The sequence below is a fragment of the Aulonocara sp. 'chitande type north' Nkhata Bay genome, linkage group LG4 (genome assembly GCF_057382095.1).
Source record: "Aulonocara sp. 'chitande type north' Nkhata Bay isolate Kocher_YH1m ecotype deep benthic linkage group LG4, A_spYH_male_GT1.1, whole genome shotgun sequence".
NCBI lineage: Eukaryota > Metazoa > Chordata > Actinopteri > Cichliformes > Cichlidae > Aulonocara > Aulonocara sp. 'chitande type north' Nkhata Bay.
The window spans coordinates 25,717,934-25,745,297 of NC_141347.1; the positions used below are offsets into that span (position 1 = coordinate 25,717,934).

General features: G+C 44.1%; 1 protein-coding gene across 1 annotated transcript; it reads right to left on the reverse strand.

Annotated features, from left to right (window-relative positions):
* Positions 1–1,369: 1,369 nt before the first annotated feature.
* hs3st3b1a (heparan sulfate (glucosamine) 3-O-sulfotransferase 3B1a) lies at positions 1,370–20,420 on the reverse strand. The gene is made up of 2 exons (XM_086289395.1): positions 19,605–20,420; positions 1,370–3,189 (listed from the first exon to the last, which is right to left on the reverse strand). Exons 1-2 carry the CDS (start codon positions 20,096–20,098, stop codon positions 2,571–2,573), a joined length of 1,113 nt encoding a protein of 370 aa, XP_086145521.1. The 5' UTR covers positions 20,099–20,420; the 3' UTR covers positions 1,370–2,570.
* Positions 20,421–27,364: the final 6,944 nt, after the last annotated feature.

The following is a 27,364-nucleotide window of genomic DNA, read 5'->3' on the forward strand; positions in this document are numbered from 1 at the left end:
CTATAGAGGCAGCTGTCTCTGTAGATTGAGGCATCCACCAAGTACCTGAATTATTTTTAGTTCAAAGTCAGCCTGGTTTCTCTGTACATGCCTTTTTCTCTCAGTTCCTTCTGTCAGATGTTGTTTCTAAGGCCACTTAAATGCACAATTTAGAATCTCGCAGGTGCAGAACTGAAAGACTCAGCCAACAAGTCAGATGTTGACTGAATTAATCATCTGCAATGATTTCTGCATGTGTATGTTAAACATGTTAATCGACTCCTGCATGATTAACATCTTGGCACAATACGAAGACGTCTCATTGACATCCTAATGAGGGTACAGTTCATCCTACCGCCTCCACCCAAATTACAAATGTCTGTTCATATGTCCTCTAAACCAAACCTTCTGGTGTTGTGTAACACTTTTATTTCCATTCGCTTTTGTTCAGCTTCTCTGATTCTATTCCCCAGTGGAAGCTGCCAAGTTGATATTTGAAGTCACTTAATTCTCATGGATGCCAGGTGTCTATTTTCCTTCATCCTAACCTTCAAACAACATCAGCCTTCCTTACAACAGCCTGTAGGGATGTATGCTAACAGCAATTCCCCAGCTGGGAGCCTAGCAATTACAGCACCCCTCATCTATTCCTTTAATTGCAAAGGGAGCTGCTTCCTGGGCGATCAGACTCCTAGCCTGCCACCAGGGAGACTGGCTTCATCACTGCTGGCAGCCTCAGGTAAATGAGGGTGTTTTGCTGGAGAGTTAAATAAAGGTTGTTTGTTAATAGAGGGAGGTGATTCATACCTCTCTTGAACCTTAGCTCAGCGATTAGTTGTTCTGCTTGATGGATGGGTCACATTGTTTGAGACTAGTTCAAGGACAACACACAATGCCTCAACAGGATATCTAAGTACGATAAAGCATATTAACAGAAGGCTCTAAATATTTTCTGGAATAAAAAGAAATGTGAAAAACAGACTGAATGCTATGCAATCGACAGCAGTATCATCTTTATGAACACTACAACGTGCATGAGGGGGACTCCTGAAGGCTCATCCAGGAACAAAAAAAACAATCCGGTGTATTTCCTAATAAGTCACTTCTGGCCTGATGAGAAACCTGACACTTAATGTGTTTGTGGGGGTCATGGCAACGAAATCCTCTTAGTGGTGGCAGTGGGAAGCCAAGACAGCTAACGTGCTAATTAGCCTGTTAGCACAACAATGTGTAAAATGGTGATTAGACACAAGATTACACTTTTGCCTGCATAAACCTGAAGCATTGATAACCCACGCTGCTACCCAACAAATAAAACACATTTATAGCACTATCCTATTTTTTTTCTAACCATACCGAAAATCCAAGGATGCCAGAGACTGCATTGTTTGACTTTGATAAAACACACTTTCTTTATTTCTTTATTAAAGATGACAAGACTGCACCTTTTAATCAACATCTCATTTAAACCCAACTAATTTCAATGTTTTTAAAGCAAAGCATACAGTGAAATAGTGCCTCTACAACAACAACGTTGTAGCAAATCATTTTAGAATGACCCTGGATGATGTCGGAACTGCTGAATTGTAGAGGCTGAATAAAACTCAACCACAAATGAAACTTAGATGAGGAATTCTAAAAGGCTATATTGGTTTAGTTTCTTCTGAAAGTAAAGAAAATAAGTCCTCCTTTTCACTCCAGCAGCTGATGTACTGTGGGAAAGGGCATAATTAACACATCCACTATCAGATGCAGTAAGAAGCTGCACAGAGTGATCAATGAGAGCAATTTCAGTACAGATCAATAAATGTGAATGGCTCATATGACTTTTCATATAAATCATTTTCTATAGGCGTTATGAAATCTGGGAGGCAGCTCTTTGGAAAATGGATAAAAACATACAAAACAGATTTGACACGACTCTATTGGAACCCGATCAACATTCTTCTGTAGAGACAAAATAAATAGTGGTTAAGTCAGAATATTGCAGTGGAAATTTATATTCTCATATTAACTTGAATTTGGCTCAAAGGTTGACCATAAACTTGCTACCATTAATGGATCAATGTTTTATTGAGACGCTTGAGAGATCAAGACAATGCCATCACTCAGGTCTAATTGACATGATGAGGAGCTATTACTTTATTGATCTACCTGGCAAGTTGCGCTGGATCAGCTGAGGCCTGTATCGACCTGACTAAGTGGGTCCACAGACCTCTGAGGGTCAGGCAAATGTTAAGGGGATATTACCAGTTTTGTTGTCAGCTGGGTCTGAATTGGGTAAAAAGAAAGAAAAAGAAAGAAAAAGAAAACATAGTGACCCTGATTGTAATACCTGTAAAACTGTGTGCTTTTAGGTCAAAAAAAAGAGAGATTTTGTAGCTCGCGACAAATAAAAACATGAATAAACCTAGTTAGGCAGCTTAGTGAGTTAATATCATAACAATAAATTATCATAAAATAGACTTCTGATCTTTTTACACACCACCAAATACTGTACATAGACTGTAAAACAATAACTCCAGAGTGATATAATTATAACAAAAAGAAATTCCAGATAACCAGCGTGAGCCTGTCATCATTTTTTTTTCTTAGTCCCAACCAAAGTCATGACCAGTCATCTGGTAAAACTTGAAATTAAAGGGTTTATAAAAGTCTCTTAGCCTCTGAACCACCTCTGGGTCAATATTAGGATGGGTCCTGCCTTTGGTTTTACCCAAGCAATGTGGCCTACTGTTCCCCTCAGGTCTCTTAAGGCAGGGGAAGCCTTTTGCTGGGTTAAAGTGGAAATGCTTCTCTGTGACCACCCTCCTCAGCCCAAGAAAGTCCTGGACACGAGCCATCTCACCTGCAGGGTCGGTAATGAGACGCTCTCCGCTAACGAACAGCAGCTGCTCCATGGGAAAGTACTGGAGCCAGCGCTCAAGGTGCTTGGCGTACATGCCAATTTGTACAGCGCTCCATGTGGTGTCAATCAGACCTGCCGAGGTGTTCTTCAGGGTCAGGCTCTCAAAAGAAGGGATGTCTGGCTTCTTGGAGCGGGTCTGAGTGTAGTCTGAGATGGCTCGCGTGACAGGATCCCGGACAACTACAATTAGCTTTGTGTCTTTAGACATGGCGTAGATTCGAGCAGGGACCTCCTTAGTAACGTAGTAGCTGGGGGTCTTTTCCATGGTCAGCTGGCCTTCTGATGACTTAGGCATTAATTCCCTGTAAAGAACAAACACAAAGAATTACATTTGCACTGCAGATGACATATTTTGCAAAAACCTACTCTACCATTTCCGCTGTATACTCTGTTTTCCTTTGTAGAGTTAACAGCTTACAAAAGTGCCAATCAAGGACGATGAGATTAGCGATGACATAATATCACTTCATGGCAGCTTTATAAACACTGTCAAAGAGAAGCTAGTCAGTCATCACCAAGAAGACAGTAGTAGAAATCTTGAGCTGCATTAACAAAGCCTGTGACAGTGCATGACGTGACAAGGGCTGGCAGGTAAAGCAGAAGTCCTATCAATCTTCAGTAAATGTGTGGGGGAAAAAAATACACAGTTCCACATTCCGAGTACAAGCTGTAAAGGAAGACATCCACCCTCGTGTCCCTCTTGTACCTGCATTAAACATCTAATGACCTAAATCATCTCACAATCATCACACTGAAATATTCCTCAGACTCATTACGTTATACTTAAAAATGCTGGTTTAGCTATGAATAGGCAGCTTTATGCACTTTAATGTCATGCACCTTTCTCCTAATATCAGTATTTTTGTGAGAAATGTGACAATTTGATGAAGCTTTGCATTCCTTTGGAAATATGCTTGGAACCTGTCTGTTCCCATTACTGCATATTCTTCTTAACCCTGGATGGCTCGGGTTGATCATAATATAGCCTGTTAACTGCAGCCCTCACTGGATAATGGCTCAAGTGAGCCAAGGGGGATTAGGACTAAGCCAAACAACATTAGAGGCTGGTTGGCTGCCTGTTGGCGAACTGGGTGGTTGGCTTGTCTCTAGAGAGAGGGGGAGAGAGATATGTGGCTATTATGATGAGAATCACTGGTGAGCATTTTAAATCCATGAAAAAACAAACAGTTACACAAAGTTTGGATACAACACCACATATTCCTATACAGCTGAGTGCAAGTAGGGAATGCAATTTTCATGCTGGGATCGAGTCAGGGAGTTGCTGATTCGACTCTTTTCCTCATCTGGTCCTCATCCATCATCAAAAACATGTAAATAAAAACAGAATGCAATGATTTAGAAATTATAGCATTCCAGTTTTACTTTACACAGCATCTCATTTTTTTTTCTTTTTTTAGAAATTGCATTGCATGTTGAACTAACGTTTTGGTGCCCCGCAGCTCTTAATCAGAGTCTGAGATCTCACGCTGATGTGACAAATGACTTGAATCAAGAGCAGTGTGCACATATCTCTTCTTCTGACAAAGAAATGTTAAGCCATGGTATATTGCCTTGCGTTAACAAGCATCCCTTTCAATCAAACCTCATGTGGGTTTGCATTAGTCACAATGTAAATCTTCAGTTGCTACACTGCATGGTAATATTCTTAGGTTTTGATAGTGAACGGCTGATCTAAATCAAACAACAGGAAAGCAGGGAGTCATGTCATTAAAACAATTACCACAATTTCCAACCATCTGTTGGTTTAACAACAGCTTTCTTCGTGCAATTCTGCATCAGCAAACCAACAGAATATGGCAAGATTTTGCTCTTCACAGCACTGCGAGAAGAGAAGACTTTAGCTACAAACATCACCCAAACGCTACAATGGGGCAAAAAAGTATTTAGTCAGCCACCGATTGTGCAAGTTCCCCCACTTAAAATGATGACAGAGGTCAGTAATTTGCACCAGAGGTACACTTCAACTGTGAGAGACAGAATGTGAAAAAAAATCCATGAATTCACATGGTAGGATTTGTAAAGAATTTATTCGTAAATTAGGGTGGAAAATAAGTATTTGGTCACCTCAAACAAGGAAGATCTCTGGCTCTCACAGACCTGTAACGTCTTCTGTAAGAAGCTTTTCTGTCCCCCACTCGTTTCCTGTATGAATGGCACCTGTTTGAACTCATCATCTGTATAAAAGACACCTGTATACAGCCTCAAACAGTCAGACTCCAAACTCCGCCATGGCCAAGACCAAAGAGCTTTCGAAGGACACCAGGAAAAGTATTGTAGACCTGCACCAGACTGGGAAGAGTGAATCTACAATAGGCAAGCAGCTTGGTGTGAAAAAATCAACTGTGGGAGCAATCATCAGAAAATGGAAGACATACAAGACCACTGATAATCTCCCTCGATCTGGGGCTCCACGCAAGATCTCATCCCGTGGGGTCAAAATGATCATGAGAACGGTGAGCAAAGATCCCAGAACCACACGGGGGGACCTGGTGAATGACCTGCAGAGAGCTGGGACCAAAGTAACAAAGGTCACCATCAGTAACACACTACAACGGCAGGGAATCAAATCCCGCAGTGCCAGACGTGTTCCGCTGCTGAAGCCAGTGCATGTCCAGGCCCGTCTGAAGTTTGCCAGAGAGCACATGGATGATACAGCAGAGGATTGGGAGAATGTCATGTGGTCAGATGAAACCAAAGTAGAACTTTTTGGTATAAACTCAACTCGTCGTGTTTGGAGGAAGAAGAATACTGAGTTGCATCCCAAGAACACCATACCTACTGTGAAGCATGGGGGTGGAAACATCATGCTATGGGGCTGTTTTTCTGCCAAGGGGACAGGACGACTGATCCGTGTTAAGGACAGAATGAATGGGGCCATGTATCGTGAGATTTTGAGCCAAAACCTCCTTCCATCAGTGAGAACTTTGAAGATGAAACGAGGCTGGGTCTTCCAACATGACAATGATCCAAAACACACCGCCCGGGCAACAAAGGAGTGGCTCCGTAAGAAGCATTTGAAAGTCCTGGAGTGGCCTAGCCAGTCTCCAGACCTCAACCCCATAGAAAATCTGTGGCGGGAGTTGAAAGTCCGTGTTGCTCGGCGACAGCCCCAAAACATCACTGCTCTCGAGAAGATCTGCATGGAGGAATGGGCCAAAATACCAGCTACTGTGTGTGCAAACCTGGTAAAGACCTATAGTAAACGTTTGACCTCTGTTATTGCCAACAAAGGTTATGTTACAAAGTATTGAGTTGTATTTTTATTATTGACCAAATACTTATTTTCCACCCTGATTTACGAATAAATTCTTTACAAATCCTACCATGTGGATTCATGGATTTTTTTTTCACATTCTGTCTCTCACAGTTGAAGTGTACCTCTGGTGCAAATTACTGACCTCTGTCATCATTTTAGGTGGGGGAACTTGCACAATCGGTGGCTGACTAAATACTTTTTTGCCCCACTGTATTAGTGCAATTTATACAGAAGAGGGGTTCTCTTCCTTATACAATTTCTTCGCCTAATGTCACCTGCTCTTTCTTTTGTCTATAGAAGCTGTGGGTCTTACATATTTATAGTGTTTTTCCTCTCCCTGAGAACCTTAGCTACAGTTGAAGGTGATGGAAAACAACAGAGGAGAGAGATACAAAAAAACTATACTGGAGCCCACTGCAATTATCTTCTCCATCTCTTGAATAAACACAAGTGCAGTGCCGTAGGCCCTTTGTCGAGGCCCGAATAGGCACAAAACCTCACTACCTATCAAACTTTCCACTTAGTCAATGAGAAAAACTGTCAGCCGGTGATCGGCTGTGATCAGCTGATCACGGGGCCGGGGTTAAAAGAGAGACGCCACCCACCTGTTCGCCGCTCAGACATCAGTATCCTCGTGTCACGAGCTCCGAAACTCTGCGACATCAGTCTCCGCCTGATCCAGCAACTGTGAGTTACAACCCCTTTCAATCCTTTTCCTCTTCCCGGCTCCGCTCGCTCTCTGTCTGTAACGACCGTTCCGAAGCCACGCTTCGTGCTCAGGTCATTACTAGAATAACTGCGTGTCTGCTCCAAACCCACCGCTAGCCTTCGCCGCGCTTGGGTCTAGCCAGCACGCCACACGGGCACGCCGAATTACTGTGTGCGATCCGCCCGGCCGGGACAGGATGTCTGAGCCGCATGTAGACCCAGCGGAATTCGAACGGCTGAAAGCCGAAGTGTTATATCTCCGCGGTGTGGTGGATCGGATGAGCACAAAGATGGAGTCTCTCACCGAAACTGTCCTCCAGCTTTCCTCTTCCGTCACCTCGCTGCAACGTCAGCCAGCGCCGGTGAGCGCTGAACCCCGGATCGGACTACCCGACAAGTGGAACGGAGTAGACGGCCGGCCTGATGGACTGCTCGCCACCTTAGACATGATGTTTGAATGTCAACCCACTAAATACGTCACTGCCCGTGCAAAAGTGGCGATGCTCACCTCTCTCTTGTCTGGCCAGGCTCAGGAATGGGCCGCGGCTCTCTACAACAATAAGTCTGCAGCGTGTAATGACTATGCTCTGTTTGTGGAGGAGTTAAAAAAGACTTTCGTTCCCCCCAGCAGTGAAGTGGAAGTGGAGTCACAGCTGCTTCATCTACGCCAGGGCGGCCGACCAGTCTGTTACTTCGCCTCCCGATTCCGCACCCTGGCTGCTAAGCTTCAATGGGGAGATGCTTCTCTGCGCTCCATCTTTCTAGAGGGGCTGGCTGATTACATCAGAGACGAGATGGCCGGCCGTGAGGCCCCAAAGACCTTGGATGAGGCCGTGGACCTTGCCCTGAAGATCGACCAACGCGTGATGTCGCGGCCTCGCCATGCCCCTCGGGCCTTAAAACCCTTCCAGCCTCAGCGGACCACGTCGTCGCGACCTCCTCCCCCCTCTGATGGAGCCACGGCTAGCCCAAGCAGCACATCCAGCGAGGAGCCCATGCAGCTGGGTGGACTCCCCAAAGAGGAGAAAGAGAGACGCTGGCGTGAGGGCCTCTGCGCCTACTGTGGATCAGCTCGACACCGCCGTCCCCAGTGCCCGCTACGGCCGGGAAACGACGACGCCAGGTAGACTGCGGGGGTGTCCCACCTGGCCCTTCCCACTCCTCTGATCCCTCTCGTTTTCTGTTACCGGTCACATTTCACCTGAAACACCAACAGCTCTCATCCGAAGCCCTCCTGGACACCGGAGCCGCCGAGAACTTCATCGACCAAAAACTAGCCTCTCGGCTCCGCATCCCATTGACTTCCGTCGACCGATTTCTCCCGGTGACCTCAGTAGACGGGCGACCACTCCAACCCTACCCGGTCCAGTTCCAGACCCAGCCAGTCCGCATGTCTGTCGGGGATCATCAGGAGGAGATCCGGTTCCTAGTAGTCTCGGCCTCTTCCTCTCCTCTCATCCTCGGATACCCCTGGTTCCGTCGACATGACCCCCACGTCTCCTGGTCTTCCTGCCAGATCCTGGACTGGGGTCCCCAGTGTTCACGCCGCTGCCTTCTCCTCCGGACTGGACAGGACTCAAAGTCAGAAGAGGCGTCACCCCCGGAGCCCGTCGATCTGGATAGGATCCCTCCGGCTTACCATGACCTGTCCGAGGTCTTCAGTAAGAGGCGAGCCTCCGCTCTCCCTCCTCATCGCTCCTACGACATGGCCATCGAGCTCCTCCCGGGAGCAGTCCCTCCTCGTGGTCGCCTGTTCTCGCTGTCAACCGCAGAGAACAAAGCCATGGAGGAGTACGTCGCTGAGGCTCTCCAACAGGGCTTCATTCGCCCTTCTACCTCCCCTGCAGCTGCGGGGTTCTTCTTTGTAAAGAAGAAAGACGGCGGGCTTCGCCCCTGTATAGACTACCGAGGCTTGAATAAAATCACTGTTAAGAACCGCCATCCTCTTCCTCTGCTATCCACCGCGCTCGATTCCCTCTCCCAGGCCTGCATCTTCACCAAACTAGACCTACGCAGCGCTTACAATTTGGTGCGGATTAGAGAAGGGGACGAATGGAAGACGGCCTTCATCACCCCTAACGGGCACTGGGAGTATCTGGTGATGCCCTTCGGCCTCTGCAACAGCCCTGCTGTCTTCCAACACCTGATCAACGATGTCTTGCGGGACATGCTGGGCCGATGGGTGTTTGCCTATCTGGATGACATCCTGATCTACTCCCGCACCGAAGTGGACCATATTCGCCATGTGCGGGCCGTGCTAAGCAGGCTGCTCGAGTACCAGCTGTTCTGCAAACTGGAAAAGTGTGCCTTCCATCAACGGTCCACTACCTTCCTGGGCTTCACCATCTCCTCCAATGGCCTGACCATGGACCCGCAAAAGCTCCAAGCCGTGACCCAGTGGCCTCAGCCTTCCAGCCTTAAGCAGCTACAGAGCTTCCTGGGCTTTGCCAATTTTTATCGGCGCTTTATCCGCAATTTCAGCACCATTGTCGCGCCACTGACATCCCTCACTAAACCAGCTAACCTGCCCAGGCCCTTCTGCCTCCCCCCTGGTGCGAAACTGGCCTTCCGAGACCTTATCCGTCGGTTTGCTACAGCTCCCGTCCTGCTCCACCCTGATCCTGCCGGAGATTTTGTGGTGGAGGTGGATGCCTCCGATGTTGGCGCTGGCGCCGTCCTCTCTCAACACGGCCCGGATGGAAAACTTCACCCGTGCTGCTATTTTTCAAGGAAGTTCTCTGACACGCAGCGACGGTATGGTGTCGGCGACCGGGAACTCCTGGCCATCAAGTGGGCCTTGGAAGAATGGCGGCATTGGCTCCTGGGAGCGAAAGAACCGTTTCTGATCTGGACTGATCACCAGAACCTGATCCATATTCGTTCTGCCAAGCAGCTCAACCCAAGGCAGGCCCGTTGGGCCTTATTCTTCGAACCGTACAACTTCCACCTCGCCTACCGCCCTGGCTCCAAGAACACCAAGGCAGACGCCCTCTCCCGGCAGTTCACCCAGGACGACTCCACGTCAGACCCTGGACCTATCCTACCGTCTCATTGTTTCGCTGCCCCCCTTCGGTGGCCCTTGGAGGACTCTATCCGGGACGCCCTGACCGCCGAACCGCCTCCGCCGGAGACCCCAGCTGGGCGGCTCTATGTGCCATCCCGGTGCCGTCAGGAGGCCTTGCTCTGGGCTCACTCCTCCCCGCTCTCTGGTCACCCAGGGCCCGACAGAACCCTCCAGCTCCTCCGTCGTGCCTTCTGGTGGCCCTCCATGACTCGGGACGCCCGGGACTTCGTTTCCGCCTGTGACACCTGTGCTCGGGCCAAGTCCTCCACCCAGCCACCCGCTGGCGACCTTCACCCTCTCCCGGTGCCGAGACGTCCCTGGTCCCATGTCGGCCTTGACTTTGTTACCGGCCTTCCATCTGTGGACGGTCTTGACACCATCCTCACCTTTGTGGACCGGTTTTCTAAGGCGGTGCACCTGGTCGCCCTGGCCGGCCTCCCCTCCGCCAAACGGACGGCCGAGCTCCTCCTGGACCATGTCGTCCGGCTTCACGGATTCCCCAAGGACATAGTCTCCGATCGGGGGCCACAGTTCACCGCCAGGTTCTGGAAGGCCTTCTGCCGCCTGATTGGAGCGTCTCCCAGCCTCTCGTCCGGCTATCACCCTCAGACCAACGGGCAGGTTGAACGGACCAATCAACAGTTGGGGCGCTTCTTACGGTGCTTCGTCTCCGCCCAACCGTCGCTATGGCCTCGTTACCTGGTGTGGGCTGAGTTGTCTCATAACCTTCACATCTCTTCCGCCACCGGTCTCTCGCCCTTTGAGGTCTGTTATGGATTTCAACCTCCTATCTTCAGCCATCAGGAAGCGGAGGTCGACGTGCCGGCTGCTGAACGGATGGTCCGCCGCTGTCGCCAGGCCTGGATCAAGGCGCGGGCTGCCATTTCCCGGGCCAACGCTCTGTACACCCGGCAGCATCGTCGCCGCCACCGCCCGGGTCACCCCTTCCAGCCGGGGGACCGCGTCTGGCTCTCCACTAAGCACCTACGGCTGCGCGGCGAGTCCAAGAAGCTCGCTCCCCGGTTCGTCGGCCCGTACGAAGTCACCGCCCGGCTCAACCCCGTGGCTTACCGTCTCCGGCTTCCGCCCGCCATGAAGGTCCATCCGGTTTTCCACGTCTCGCAGCTTAAGCGGCACGTCGCTTCCCCACTGGCGCCCCCCTCCCGGGCCCCGCCCCCGCCCAGGATCGTCGATGGGGGTCCTGTCTACACTGTCCGTCGGATCTTGGACTCCCGTCCCCGGGGCCGGGGGGTCCAGTATTTGGTGGACTGGGCTGGCTACGGCCCTGATGAGCGCTCCTGGGTGCCGTCCCGCTTCATCTTGGATCCTTCCCTCATCTCGGATTTCCGTCGCCGCCGTCCTGGCCCGTCGGGTGCCGGTCCTCGGGGGGGGGGTCCTGTCAGCCGGTGATCGGCTGTGATCAGCTGATCACGGGGCCGGGGTTAAAAGAGAGACGCCACCCACCTGTTCGCCGCTCAGACATCAGTATCCTCGTGTCACGAGCTCCGAAACTCTGCGACATCAGTCTCCGCCTGATCCAGCAACTGTGAGTTACAACCCCTTTCAATCCTTTTCCTCTTCCCGGCTCCGCTCGCTCTCTGTCTGTAACGACCGTTCCGAAGCCACGCTTCGTGCTCAGGTCATTACTAGAATAACTGCGTGTCTGCTCCAAACCCACCGCTAGCCTTCGCCGCGCTTGGGTCTAGCCAGCACGCCACACGGGCACGCCGAATTACTGTGTGCGATCCGCCCGGCCGGGACAAAAACAACCTGCGTGATGAGGGCATGCATTATTCATCTTAGCACCGATAGAGAACAGGAGAACATCTCCAACTGAACGAGGTCTGAGAGCGAGTTGCCTTAGGGGGGGGGCAGATGTAGCAAGCTTTCGCAATTTGTTCTGCTTAATAAACAATGTTGCCTGGAACCAATAGGTTTCAGTGCATCTATCAGTCAGCTATGCAAATGCATTGTCGTTTAGCATTGAGGCACACTGAGCCATAAGGTGCTGACTTTGACCCCTTCATGAATTTTTCATGGTTTTATTTGGCTATACAAAGCTAATAGCCAAATATATAACCATGGTGGCACGGTGTTTAGTTAGAATCCTGGGTTTGATTCCACCAACTGGCTAAGTTTGCACCTGTGGCTGTGTGGGTTTTCTCCAGGTATTCTAGCTTCCTCCCACAGTCCAAAGACAGGAAGTTAGTGGGATTAACTGGTTATTCTAAATTGAATGTGTCTCTACTCTGAGTTGGCTTTTCCAAAGTGTGCCTTGCTTCCTGGCCTATGCAACAGGCATAGTTTCCAGCTTACCTATGACCCTGGTTGTATGTGTGAAACAAAATGGATTGTGTTTTCTGAGTCATGAAGTAAAAAATAAAAAACGCTTATAATTGTCATGTTACAAACTAAATTGCATTTCAGACAAACCTCACTCAGAGCAATAGCAATGGGGAGATAAGGAGAGAGGAAGAGAGTAAATACAAGGATTAGATGGAATCAGGTGCATTGTCGGAGGATGGAGACTGCATGCCCCCACCCCTCTGTTCTGACGCCAAAGTTGTCGGCGGGCATTTTTAGATGCAGCGTCTGCATTTTCTTGCCTCAATAGCACAACCTACAGACAGACATTAATCTGGGATTGGTGGGTTGTGTAATGGGCCTCTGTTTTGTCTGCCGGGCAGTCAGGTGTGTCCATTTAACTGGCTGCCGGGGAGACAGGGCTTGTTTCTGGTGCCTTGTTTACATTCATTGCTATCAGGAAGCAGGTTCAAAGGTAGCAATTTACAACATCACTGCATGTAGCTTGGTGCTCAGCTGCTGGGTGATGTCCTCAGTAATGAGTTCAGTAAGGAGCAAGTAAGGTGCAAAAAAACTCCAGGAGGAGGCTTTTTTTTGTATTCTGCATTATTCTGCTTGACTGACTCTAATTGGCATCTATATTTCAGCTTTCTTAGATCCTAGTGACAAGGGACAGTGCTTGAAAAAAAACCCTCAACGTTATCTAATGGCATGATGAGTTCTAATCTTACCCTGCAGTTCCAAGAGCAGTTGAGCTTCTGTGGGAAACATCCCTCTCCTCGAAGACAGGATGAGAGGTGTGGTATGCAGCCACTCGGAATAATCAGACTAGTGTACTAACACGCAAGGATTTCTCTAGCCATTGTGCGCCTTCCTTTTAAGTATCAAAAACATCGTCATTACACTTTAAATTTCCTTCTTATGGAGCCACAAATAACAGCTTTTGCATGTCCTTCATTATTACTGTCAGTATATGCAGAACTCAAGGCCACCTGGTTGCCTGGTGGAACCAGGCCTGTTTTAAAGAGAGGAGGAGGAGAAACAGGAGGAACAGCCATTCTGGTTTCTCTCACACAACTGCCAGCCTTCCTTTAACATCTAAGAATTCAGGCAATCCATTCTTTACAGAGCTTTTAATCTAAGTCTTGGTGCTCAAAAATGCAATCCAATAACATTCAGCTAATCGCTTAGCGTGCACTGTTTTTTTGTAATTATGACAACAGCTATAAAAACCTTTGTTGCTATCAGTGCATAGTAAGCCTGTATGAGTTACTCGCTACTTTCTTTACACACAGTAGATGAAAAGAGACAACAGTGTGAGCCATCAAATTTAAGGGGGGTTCACAGGAATGTGTTTGTGTCTGAATCTATGGATCAAAGTTCAGGGGTGAACAGTCCTGCAACAGCAGCCAAGCTGAAGTGAACTAGTAGTCACTCAAATGCAAAAAGCACTGACAAACACTTGCATAGTTGTGGATGTAAAAACTGTGACACAGATATAACAGGGCCAGGAAAAACGAACTAATATGATCAAGCTTTAGTGTGCTGACTGAATAAGCACAAAGTTGTCGAGAGCTTAATAGCATTAATATATCGGAGCCTCGTCAGCTTAGCTTTGTATTGTTTTGAGCAGAGGTGGGACCAAGTCATTGTTTTGCAAGTCTCAAGTAAGTCTCAAGTCTTTATCCTCAAGTCTCAAGTCAAGTCTCAAGTAATGTCAGGCAAGTCAGAGTTGAGTCTCAAGTCACTGGTGTAAAAGTCCGAGTCAAGTCACAAGTCTGAAACTTTGAATTTCAAGTCCTTTCGAGTCTTTAAAAAAAAAAAAACGAAAAAAATAATGTTGCAGTTATATGCTAAATGTAAATATTAGACCATGTAATTTTAAAATCTGTGTTTTTCTCAACAGATGACAAAATAGTGAACTTAGAAAATATACACAAATTGTGAAATTGCACCTCTTTAAAATGCAGCTCAATTAAACCTAGCTCCAAGAATAATTTTCACCGACAGTTCTGAGATAAGCTGCATGTTATTCTTGGATGCGGTTGTAGGACCAGCTTTAAAATCGCATGACAAAAATATCATACACATTAAAAAAAACTGTATCACCAACGTAGCCTGGACAACATTTGCTAGTTAGATGAAGTCAGCTATCTCATTGTAGCATATTTATATGCATATTTATAATCATACAGTTCTTGGAGTGAGCGCACACACTCATGAAGTTTAGTAACTTCAGGTCACTGCAACAAGCCCAGGTACAGTTTACCGACGGATGGGTGCAGGACCTTGAAATGCACCGTGTAGAACGAAAGACCATCGTACGTATCATAAGTTTACCAGTCTCACAAATTGTCGTCATAAATACACATTCGTTAACAGTTTATTAATATAACCTTTGAGCTCAAGGGTAATTAATTAGTAGTGGAAATAATTTCTGGTACCCATCACAGAAATGTAGCAGTGACAACAATACTGTATGCTGTAATCGTACTGGGCAATTAGTGATACAAAAACCCTGTTTTATCCTGTGAATAAAAGTATATGTTTTTGTTAATGTACCATAATAACAGAAGCGAAACGCAATATTGTGTCAGGACAATTCACTATTTATGCACAATAAATAAAGGAGCATAGCGCGACCATTTCTGTTCAGCGCCAGACTTGCTTGTAACCTATATCACTAATTATGTTATGAAAATGACGTATTAACTACTAAAAAACACTGACCTTCGTGTAAATGCTTGGAGCAGACTAACCTGTGAGCTGGAGGGTTCTGGGACGTTATATTTGATCTTTGAATGGCTGCAATCCAGGCCGTCTTTGTTACTTCGGAAACATGGCTAGAACAATTTCTCTTCAACGACGTAATCCGATAACAACCGATCTCTTTACCCGTCGGCTTCCCGTGGCTGTCATGCGACCGGCTATTGCAGTTAATAATACAACAGCTTCTTGACATTTTTGTGTTTCTTTTTATCGCTGTATAACTGATTTTAATTGAAAGCCTGCGTGCGCTAGTACCGCTTGCCACGAGTTCCCAGAATCCTTTGCGGTTCTACCCATGAATGACGTCACATTTTCAATCTCTATATAATATGCATGTTAAATTTTATATTTGGGGTAAAATATCAAGTCTTTTCAAGTAAACCGGTTCAAGTCCAATTCAAGTCCCAAGTCATTGGTGTAAAAGTCCAAGTCAAGTCACAAGTCTTAGAACATTTTTTCAAGTCAAGTCTAAAGTCATAAAATTAATGACTCGAGTCTGACTCGAGTCCAAGTCATGTGACTCGAGTCCACACCTCTGGTTTTGAGCAGTAATGGAATAGAAATAGTGTACATTAAAAAGCTTAAATTGTGTTTTAGAGTTATTATAAAATAGAAAAGAAATCCAACATCTATGTTTCTGGCATATGTGATGTTTGGAACAATTAGACTATTCCTCACAGATGCAAGGTGGTTTGAGAGGATCAGAAAACGAAAACAAGACTTCAAAGAAGAAAAACAAAGATGGCTGAGGCAGACTGGTTGTTTCTAAAGTTGCCCTGACTTTCTGTCAGGGAGTCTCTGCAGCAGAGTGAAAGACAGCTTCAGGAAACAACACATTTTCCCTGAAGAAACTACAAAAGAGAGAGATGAGGAAGTCAACAACTCATGGGGATATAATGGAGTGAACTTGTTTTGTTTCAGTGTTTCCAAAGTGCTGTAATAAGTGCTGTGGTTTGACAAATTGCCTCAAGCAAAAGCCCAGGGGGTTGTTGCAGCAAATTAAGCCTCCAATCTCTGGAATAGGGAGAGGATGCGCACATTACTAGTATCGACGATTTATAGGATTTATTCTAGGAATTGCTAGCAAACAAAAAGGTCTTTGTAGGAAATGAAGTTCTTAAAGTGCAAGGTTTCATGGTTTGCTGGGAAAAAAACCCCCCAAAACTTCTTTTCTTGTGAGTGTGCTGACACATTAGTTTAAGCCGAGTGATACCTTCATCGAGAGCTGTCTCACTTACACCAGTTCTCATGTGTCCTTGCAGCTAAAAGTGTTGAGTGCGCAAAAAGATACCAGTGGATTTAAATAAACCCGCTCCTGGGAAATGCAACTTTTCGCACAGAAAATCTGAAAGTCAACTTTCGGGCTAAAAAAGCTTAAGCGTAGTGTTTGAGTCTTTTCTTGGGCGGGTTCCAGTGAATGCTCTTCCTGATGAACTCCTGCTGGGCTTCGTCAAAGGGCACTTTCACCCTTTTGAGCACATTTGCATACAAAGTGAAGGCAGAGAAAACATGTTTCACACTAATTGTCTGCTCTTTTATTGTCAGGGTTAATGCAATCCTCAGGGGTTCTCCAACATCCCTTTTCATGGAGCTCCATCACGCAAAAGTAAGAAAGGACTCACTTTAAATTTACTGCCCTCTATCTGCCGCTGGGCTGCAGTAAGCTCCCCCGGGGCTCCAAGGAGGATTAGGCCCTGTTCTCCGACACCCTCCATGAGTTAGTAAGAAAGCTCTTCATTGTTCTATATTTGGAACCTCAAGAGGAAAAACATGATTACAGCAATTAAGTCACATCTACTGCACAGAGCCCAAAAGACCTTGATCAGAGCGTTGAACAGAAGATAACCTGTCCAAAAAGATATAGAGGAGGAAGTTAGAATTGTGCTAAAAAAGCCATTCCCACGGCTTTTGGAAGTTGCCTCCTGCGCTTTGTTCGAGTAAGCATGTGGTATTGTATGTCTGCTTCGCTTTTTTTGCCTTAGAGTGAAAACATGCTATATTGTGGTTGGCCTCCTGCTGGGCGAGGGCCCCTCCTCTATGTGGGGCTCCAGAGGGATGGACACAACAGACCTCCAACAGAATGGAACACACCAATCACAGCAGATAAATGGTGCGGGCACAACTCAATGCCACCCCAGGAGCTGATAAGCCCACCCAGCAGAACGCACCTCTCCCCAAGCCACTGCTCACCATTAGTCGGGGGGCAATGAAGTGAAAGATATGGGCCAACAAGTCAGTGGATGCCTCTTTCTGGCTTGGTTAGTGTGGACACAGGATTGTCTGATGACTTTTTTTTTCAGCAAAAGCTCAAATGTATTACAGAGTATACTTTTAAAGATCATCCAGCAACAATGCACTCTTCCTTAAAGGCAGCCGGTTTTCTGAGCACCACTAAATGATCATTAAGGGCTGACTAGATGTCACAGGGCTGTGCTGCAAGGGGGTCAATTTGTGGCACAGCGATCTCACTGTGACAACTCAAGCCGAGTTGTTTTAATTAGCTGGATCACCTCTCTGAAAAAAGAAGAAGTCTTCATTACGCATTAAACATTCTCAAGATCAAACTGCTTCTCACAGCCACTAACTGTGTGTTTAGTGTGCATGTGTCACTGTGAACAAGAAGTAAGTATGCCTCACTTATCTGTAAAAGGTTTTTTTCTTGGACTTTTACTTAATGAACATTAAATTCTATCCATCTTTAATGATGGTATTTCCTTTTCTTTAAGCCATCATTCATTCCAGACATGTGTTACTTGTAGATTAAAACAGCATGAAGACTAATAAGTGTTCAAGCGCAGGACGGTTTCATGTTATTTTTGAGTCTACAGTGATGGACAAAAGAATTTCTCCGTAGACTGATCATCCAAAAATGCCCTAAACCTGTCCGGAAATTCTCAAAGGAGCTTAGGCAAGAAGTCCTTTGAACAATGCTTCGCTTCCCCTATTGTAGCTCTATGAAGCCAGCTTTGAAACAGTGTCTACATCCTTTGACATTGCCTGTTAATCCCTGGGCTCAGTCAAATGGACACCTGAAGCAGCAGTATCTCCTATTATCTCTTGTTAACAATGTGGCTGCTCTGATGTAAAGCACTCAGTTCCAATCTACAGTATTTTCTTTTTCCACTAAGAGTAGTGCATTGTTATTGTGCAGCTGAGGTGATAGTAAAGAGCTTGCATACAAGGACAACAGTTGCCATGACAGAGAATACAGTAAAAATGTTGCCTTATTCAGTGTTTAAGCAACCAAAGATCTGTGATGAGAGCCTCTGATCGACTGAGCTTCTGAAACAAATTACTCCAAATGAATCAACAGAAAGTTGAATCTCACTTCAGGAAGTTAGATGACAGTTTTATGTAACTTGCTGACTCCTAGCTATAAACCAAAGGCTATTACTCTGAACCGCATCCAGAATTCAGGTCAAGTCTAAATGGAAGCTCTGCATTATCATTTTCTCCCTGGTGCCTGCTCTCCTTTTTGGAAAGCCAGCGAAAGTCAAGATCCAAGGATAGATGTAGAAAAATTCCGGGAACTGTCAGTCAGGGTCGAGCAAACACGCACAAAATAACTGTCCTTTGTGTAAATCGACACAACTTGGAAAAGCGGCCAAACAAAACTGCGCAAATGATAACAATTTCCCTTTATTAAAATGTGAATTCGTACTGTGTCACTTATTCAAGTGCTTAGAGTGCATTAAAGGTTTGACTTCACTGACAGTTGTTAAAACTGTAAAAGTTTGTCATTTATATGCTAAAAGCCTGAACCTGCTCTTCATGCTGGTAGATATAGAGATTATACAGTGCTGCAGATATCTCTATGACAGGAGGAAACAAATAACATCTCACCAGCAGTATTTATTTTGTGGATAAACCCCATGGTTGAGCTTCAGTTAGAGGCAATGAACCTGCATGGTGTTTCCTCCTTTCCACAATGGATATTTTACATTATATATTCCTCCTTCATGATTGGTAATCAGCATGACAAACTGTGAATCTGTTTAACTAGAGCCCATAATACATGACACACTCTACACTACATAATCTCAGTATGAGTGTTTGTATTTATTTATTTATTTAATTCATTATTGTTAATATTCATAAAATAGAAATCGAGTGTTACATGGTTTTCGCTGTGACAAATACACCGCGTAAAATTATTTTTCTTTTTTTTAATGTAATCTCTTGGTTTCTTCTTCTTATCAACTTTCACACATAGCTCGATCATCAGAGCTGATGTTATGAGGCTACCTGTCAAAATGATTTACAGGCGTAACTTTTGGTTAAGTGAGGCTAGACTTTCAGGACATGAAAGGCTTTAGTAGAAATGTAAATATAACTGTGTCTTTAATAAGCCAGGGGAGAAGGTGGTTGTTGGGTTTTATGAAGATTGAAAATATGACGATCAATCACAGCAATGTAAACCTCAATTATTGCGATACATTTGCAGACAACTGGAGATTTATGTCCACATAAGTAGCCCACGTTTCAATGAGCAAACAGCTTTTTGGAAAATGAGGCATGGCGTGTTTTTGTAGCGCTCGTGTGCGTGACTCGTGGGTTTTTAATACTGCACTGTGAGGATGAGTGAGCTAGTCTACCTGTACCACTCCAGTCCTTTATCGTAGTTGCGGTCGAAGAAGTGCGGCTCCGCTCCCACCGCTCGGATGTCCGGATGCAGGCGCAGAAACTCCAGCAGCGCCCGGGTGCCTCCTTTCTTCACTCCGATGATGATTGCCTGGGGCAACTTTTTACTTTCCGACTCATTGAGGGAACCTGACATGGCATTATCATCCAACGCTTTCGCCTCGCCTCTAATTTCATCCCACTCGTCTCCTCTGCTGTCCAACTCGTTCTCGTTATTTAGTAAGTCCCTGGACGCTCCTAAAGAGGACCCCTGGTTGTCAACTTCTGCGTGGTTTTCGCGTCTGTTCACCGATCCGTACGTCAGGTTTGGAACAGTGGAGCAGTAGCCAACACAGCAATATATCATATACACCCAAAGGGACAGCATTATGCAAAATACAAAGAGTTTGTTTTTCACGTGGGATGATGGCACAACATGTAGACTGTGTATAATCGGACTATATTCCATAGGACCGCCGTGACAAAGTTGTATTCCAGTTACTTTGCATTTTGACAAAGCTGCCTCACTCCTCTGCCATAGTTCTGCTCCTGGACAACCGCTGCGCAATTTCCCAAAACATAAATTAGCGTTTAACCAACATGGGAAGTAAAACTGAACTGCATATGCTCATCTAGTTCCACTTTAATACCTGTAAAAATACTTTAATTTAAAATAAAAACAAAAAAACTGAGCGGCAAAAAGCAATTCGAACAGATCACCAGTTGAGCGATATGCGCGTCAGGAACCAGCTTGCCTCCCATCACTGCCTCTGAGCGTCTGAGCGATCACTCTGAGGCACCAAGTTATTTTCAGGCGAGAGCGTCAAACAGAGAAATTATCACTTCCGATAAGCTTTTCAAAGTAAGCGTTGTCAAGTGGTAAAAGAAATCTATACATACACTCGCATATTCACATTTTATCCATGATTTGTCTTTATTTAATACATTTTTCCTTATATAGATTTTTTGCATACGCTACTTTAATACAACTGCAATCTATAGACAGTGGATCAGATTATAACTTTAAATCTATGGCAGGATATTATCCATAGACAAATAATAATAATGATGATGATAATAAGTAGAAGAAGAAGAAGAAAAACCTATGTACTCACATTACAGCACACACTGATCATAATTTAGGCTGAAATTTACATTCATATGATAATATGTGCCACCCTTTGGTACTTACTGTGATTTGTTCATTTTTATTACTAGAACAACATCGATTCAGGTTGTGCTTAAAAAAATATTACACACAATAATATTATTTTTTTAAAAACACACATTTCAAATTTTGGAAGATTTTTGACATTTTCTTTTTCTTTTCCTGTTTTTTCCCCTCCGTGCACATTAGAAGTCGGCCAGAAACCTCTTTTCTCTATCATATCACTTGACTTTTATTTTGAAAGTTCAGGGATTTTTCTTTCAGCCTTGGTCTACTTTGATGCAGGTGAAGCGCTGAATGTAGACTAAGCAAAAAAAAAAAAAAACCTCACCAAAACACACACGAACTTCAGCCTGGAGCGGAACTTTAATAAAATCAAAATATGCCTTTTTAAAAATAAATAAATACATAAATAAAAATAATTAGTTATGAAAGAATGAAGTTGAAGTATTTATGATTATAATAACAGAGGAGGTCTCTCTTTGGTGTAAGGCACAATTTAATTTACAGGTGGCTTACTATAGCACAGGGAACCACCAAGGAAAGCAGTAGGTAATTTTTATTTTAACTAAATAGAAATAGATCAAAAATGTGTTTATTTATTTATTTAAAAACAAAGGAATACTAATTACGCTATTATCTCATTTGCACATTTGACCCGTGTGATTTTTAAATACCTACTGATCAAATGGAAGCACGTTACTACATACGTGTTTCTGTCAAGGGAGATCAAGCCATCACAGATTTTATAACTTTATAACTTACGGACACAAACATACATCCAACTAACACATGTGTCAAAGATCAGCTGTTTGTTGACAGCCTCCCACATTTCTGTGCTATAACCGGTTCACGTGAGTCACCTTTAATTGCCTCATAATGATTCCGAACGGCCTTGCTAACGCCACAAAAATGTGAACGTGTAGTTCCACACAAACAAACGGTATCACGAACCATAAAAGTTAATCATTTACCCCTTAAGGCTGTGGGGGTGGGGCCACGGCAATCACGACAACGATGAAGATGCGTGATTGTGAATTTGGAAGCACAAAAGTTTGTTTCAGTGTGTTTGTGTTAGCACCTCCTTCTGGTGCAGGGTCAAAGGCCTCCAGTCCCACTGCACCCCTGAGCTAGCAGAGGATTAGCAAGATTACCCCAGAGCTGCCATGTCAGTCAGAGTTTTGCCAGAGACCACCCTGCCCCCTTCATCTAAGCCCCTTATCTCATCTCTCAGACACTGCTATATATGATATGCGTGTGGTGTGCGGCTAAGTGTGTGTGTGTTTTCTAATCCTAATAGTTGCACTTCCACAGGACACAGGCACAAGATAACCTGTTTGGGAAACTGTGTGCACCAAGGGGTTTGGTTGGAGCTATGCACTTGTGGTTTGCCCTTTCCACTTTGTGTACAGATCATGTTTATCTTTGCTCTGTGTACTTGTACCTCTGAGTGGAAGTTGAACTGTTGAGTTCAAGTATCGAAGCATCAGCAGTAAAGTTAAAGTCCAAAAAGCTTGTTCATTTGACGTGCAAATGAGTAATGCCGTTTTCATGTGGATGTGTCACTGAGACATTTTCCACATTCAGAGCTCACAAAATGGGAAAACTATCTAAGTAAGTATCACAATGAACAAACTACTACACTGCTGTTTTGAAAGAGATACAATGTGTTTATCTAACTTGGCTGAAGCCAAGGTTCTACTGACAAATTCAGTCTGTTTTTGCCAAGTGTAAACACACTGGAACACTCATATGGAGGAGCGTCAGATAAACAGAATAAAAAGGGGAAATATTAGTTTTCTTATGTAATGTTCCCTGTCACAAATTGGCTCAAGGAGAGTGAGAAGCAGGAGTTCACAGATGAAATGTACTTATAAAAAAGTGGAATTTATTAAAACTTTACCAAAACTTCAAAACATCAAATGTCAGTGGATGTGTGTCGTATGTGCTGTTGGAGGTACAAACACACAAGAAGGCCGATGCCAGGTGGATGGCAGAGAGAGGCCAGGGGCACGTTCAAACCTGAACACGATGCACAGTGTTTTGTTTTGTTCCATTTTTTGGGGATGAATGAAATGCTTCCTTGAAAGGATGTGTGGAGTCACCGGTGGGCTTGGAAGCATGTGCGCTCTCATTTGGTGGGTGTGCAAGAAGAGTTGTCCTATCACACAGCAATGCCTACATAAATCACACCACTCTGGTTAAACAAAATAATAATAATGTTTTGAATGCAAACCAGGTGAATCAAAGGGTTGACTTTAATAGGCTGGGAGACCCAGGTGTGCTACTTTAGCTCATGAACCTTTTATATTAGCCTCCAATCTATAAGCTAGGATCATAGGGGCACTGCAGTCCATACCAGATCGAGTATTGTTATTTATGCAGGTGACAAAAGTTTGAATTAGTCCAAAAATTAACAGAAATTTCAGAAGTCATAGAATTTCGCCTTGTGTAATGCAGCCGCTTAAAGTTCACACACAGTAGAAGAATCAGACTTGAGCCACATTTCAAGCCACTGGGAAAAATACTTAGCAACTAATAATGAAAACGCCCACAGATTTAGTATATATCCTGTTTAGTATTTTATTTGATATTAATGTGATCTTAAGAGAGGATCTCTTATGTCCTCTTTTACAAACTCTAGCCACTTTGTTTTATGATGTTTATGTATAAATGAATGTAGGCTGTACGTGTATTTATAAGTGTGAAGGACCCGTGGGAGAAAAGCCAAGACTGAAGCTTGTGCCAAAGAGCCAAAGAAAAAAGGAAAGAAAGATCAGCATTAATATATAATGTATCAAGGCACTAGCTGCTCAAGAACACTCATATGTTTTAATATGATCAATACTACAGCATCTGTATAGATGTGTAGTCAGCTCGCTGGTAATTTGACTGAAAGAGCTATAAAGATAAACTATTATCACATTGATCATTTATTTGCTTGTGATTGAGAAACACTGTAGAGCAGTTATCAAAGAGGGCATAAGCCCTATTGTTAGCTTTTTCTAAGGCCTCCTTTTTGTCTCCGTGCTGGGGGATTGACAAACTTCAAAGTGGTGCACAGTTTTGGGAGGATGAAACCTAGAGTTAGAACAAAAGACACCTGAGGGAGGATACACACAGATGCACACAAATACACACACGCACACGAGCACAGAAGGTGCCCAAGCACGTTTTTTTGTTGTTGTTTTTTTCAGATTTCTATAAAAGTGTGTGTTAATTTGTTCCATCTGTCATCCTTTACAATAAACAATATCCAGCAGACACACACACACGCACTCTGCACTCTGTGTCACTTCACAAGGGCCGATGAAAAGCAAAGTGGACACACTAAAGGGAGCGCTTGACTTGCTCTACACATCCTGGACTGTGTTAACAGACTTCTATTCTGCAGCCTAAACAGATGACATAAACAGCACCCAGCTCATACATGAAAACCAGACAGTCAAATAAAGACCTGTGTCTCAGCACACACTCCTACTCCAATCATGGGATTCAGTGTGTGTGTTAACCACTAAAATGTGTACTCTTGTTATAAACAAATACAACCTTATCTTCCTTTTGTGTATTTGGGTTGCCAGTCTGCAATTATAATGCAATTAAGAAATGCAGAAAGTTCAAATATAGAACCGTTTAACATCGTGACTGTTCGCATTAGTGAAGAGTGCTGTTACTTTACTGCCAGGTAAAAAAAGAACCCTAAAGCTGAGTCTTATTAAACATCTGCCTGCACAATAGAACTTCAATGGCACTGCTTTATCCTGTGCTCACTTATCACCTTGTCCTGTCAACGTCTTTTCAGAAACCTCTTTTCACCATCCTCGCAGTTGTGTGAAGAAAGAGGGAAGCAGGTGGAAATGTAAACCATCTGTGCTCTTGCGTGCGTGTTCACTTGTGCATCCTGTGTGCCGTCTATGGTCATATCTAATGTGTACATATAGACAAATACAAACATAAACATAAACACATGGCATAGCACAAGAGTCTCAGCAACCTGCAGATGTCAGAGATCTGAGCCAATTAGAGGGTAAAGTCTACTGATGGATGATCTCATCCGGCACTCTGTCCTAGAAAAAGCAAATAACAGCGGGGATGACCGAGATCCTACACACGCAAAGCCTTCAATCTAATGACAGGGTTATTAGGTAAGCTGAGAGGCCGATCAAGACACTTCTCTGACTCCATTAGTCTTCCTTCAAGGTCTTTGACTCTAGCTAAGGCCATTTAAAATGTCTATAAATTCTCTGGAGCCGTGCTAAAGACCATCTTATCTTCTCTTAAGGAAAAGCCACCGTAGCCTGAGCGGATTTCCTCACTTGATCCTGTAGAAAACGTCTTATCCCATACTGATGTCCTCCTGGACATGGAAACAAAACCTTGTGACAGGTTGGAAAGCTCAGGCAGGCTTAGATGTTCTGGCCTTGCCAAGTCCTGCACAAGCTAAAATTCCCATTATAATTTTAGCTTTTTTAATATTGGTCAGTGTGGCTATAATAACAGCAAAAAGATGCAGATGCATTTATGCTTTTTGCAATTTTTGGAGAGTATATACAGAGTTAGCGGTGTATCTGGATGCAGTCGCTGTCTAATTTCTCCTCTTAGACAAATAAAAAACTAAAACATACATGGTGTATTTGTTCTGACCTACCTTTCACTCTGTAAGGATGCTTCTTGTATCTTGCTGCACATAGACCACAGCCTTTTGTTTCACTGCTTTCTCCCAGTGGCACAAAAGGTAGATTATTCAGTGTAAGAAACAAGTCATCAACAATGAACTCACAAAGAAAAGGGTACTGAGAATATTTGAGTTCCTCTGGCAGCTGTTTCGCATGTATCAAAAAAGGCTGTGAATTCCTGGCATCATCTGTGTTGTTTGATTTTTTTTTTTCTTTAATTTTTATTTTTCGGCAATATCCAGACGGTTACAAGTTCACTATCAAGTTTGCAGTATCTGTTATGATACAGTTTTGGAACCTCACTTTCAGATTTATTTTAAATAATATCAGATACATTTGCTTTCGCCTACCAGCTCGACATATCTTTGCTTCATGTTCATAAAAGTTAGAAATCTAAGCTGAGCTCGGGTTTTAACAGCCACTGAGAAAATGACTGTCATAGCCTGGAAAAGCCCACACAAACTATCCATCAGATAGTGTGTTCCAAAGTCTCTTAATGGTATATAAAGTGTGTTATTGACAGGCCTTTTAAGTGGAACTAAAGAGGTAAATTTCAAAATAGGGCTCACAGCACCTGAGTAAGTGAAAGGCTTGCTGTAGGTTATGATCTCTTACTGTCAGTTTTCTACTTGAGCCACATTAGCTGTGATCACCCATGATTCATCCATCAGACTGAATTCTACCAGTCTTGGTTGGCATTTTCTTTTTAGTTCTTTTTTTAAAACCTTTATTTTCTTGTTTTAATTTTTGTTTTTATTAACACATTTTAAACAAAACCCCAGACAGTTCCAGACAGTAAGGTTCTCATTTGATTATTTTAAACAAGGTGTAGGGACAGCACAGCGGTACAGTGTTTGTCACGTTTACCTTTATGTACGTAAGCATAATATGCTCAATCATTTAATGTCCAAAGTGACTGGAACTGAGGTTAACATTTGCAGCTTCATAGTGTCAAGGCTTAGGACAGCAGCGAAAACAACTTTTCAGCTGTTATGTTATAGTCTGCTCAGTTGCCTGTATTATTTTTCCATCTTCGTGAGCAAAACAGGTTTGATTAAAAACAAAAACACAAATTTTTTGACAGTAATTGATGTTCCAGTGAGGACTGAATCAGGTGACCCTGAGCCATCTCTTAGGTATGCTGGGGGACTTCCCATGAAGCACTTCTTCCCCACTCCCATCTTTTAACTCCCCATGAGTTTATGCAACACTCCAGTATGTCATTACATTTTTGTCATTTTTGCCTCTCTTTCACAGTTTGCGATTTATCCTCTTTTCCTATGTTCTCTCTTTTGTTTGTGTGTGTTGTCTCCGACCTCGCAACCGTAACAGCAGATGGCTGCCCCTCCCTCTTCCTGTTTAAAGGGAGTTCTTCATTTGCACTGTTGCCAGGTGATTGCTAAAGGAGAAAAGTCTGAACTTGGGGGATTTTTTTTAATCTACTATTGTAGGCTTTTACCATATGACCCCCATATAAATACAGGTGAATTGAATTGAAATGTTATATATCAAATGTTTAGATATTTAGAAAAATATATCCATGTCTTCATTTCGTAGTTAATGTCATGGTACAATATTTTGGGTAAGAAGTGTGAGCTTTAATGTCGAACATTAGAAGAAGATTTCTAAACTAGACTTCTAAACAAAAGCTCTTATTTGCAGGAGACTGATACGGCGTATGATAAACTGAATGTTTACTAGTTAACAAGCTGGCTTATCGGCTGACTACCTTTGATATCTGAGTTTAAATAAAATGTAATTTATCTTGTTTAGGAATGCTTTCTTTCAGAAATCTTATCATATTTTCACCTGCTGCTTCAGAGTGACTGTACTTGCATAACTTTAAAGAAAACAAAAAGTGACACATGGCAAGGAGAGACTGTGGAATGTA

Bases quoted from the DNA above. Each gene is read 5' to 3' on its own strand.
- hs3st3b1a (XM_086289395.1), bottom strand. From the start codon at position 20,098: ATGGAATATAGTCCGATTATACACAGTCTACATGTTGTGCCATCATCC. The intron at 3,190-19,604 runs GTAGACTAGCTC...TGTTCTTTACAG, and splicing joins AAAGGACTGGAGTGGTACAG to GGAATTAATGCCTAAGTCAT.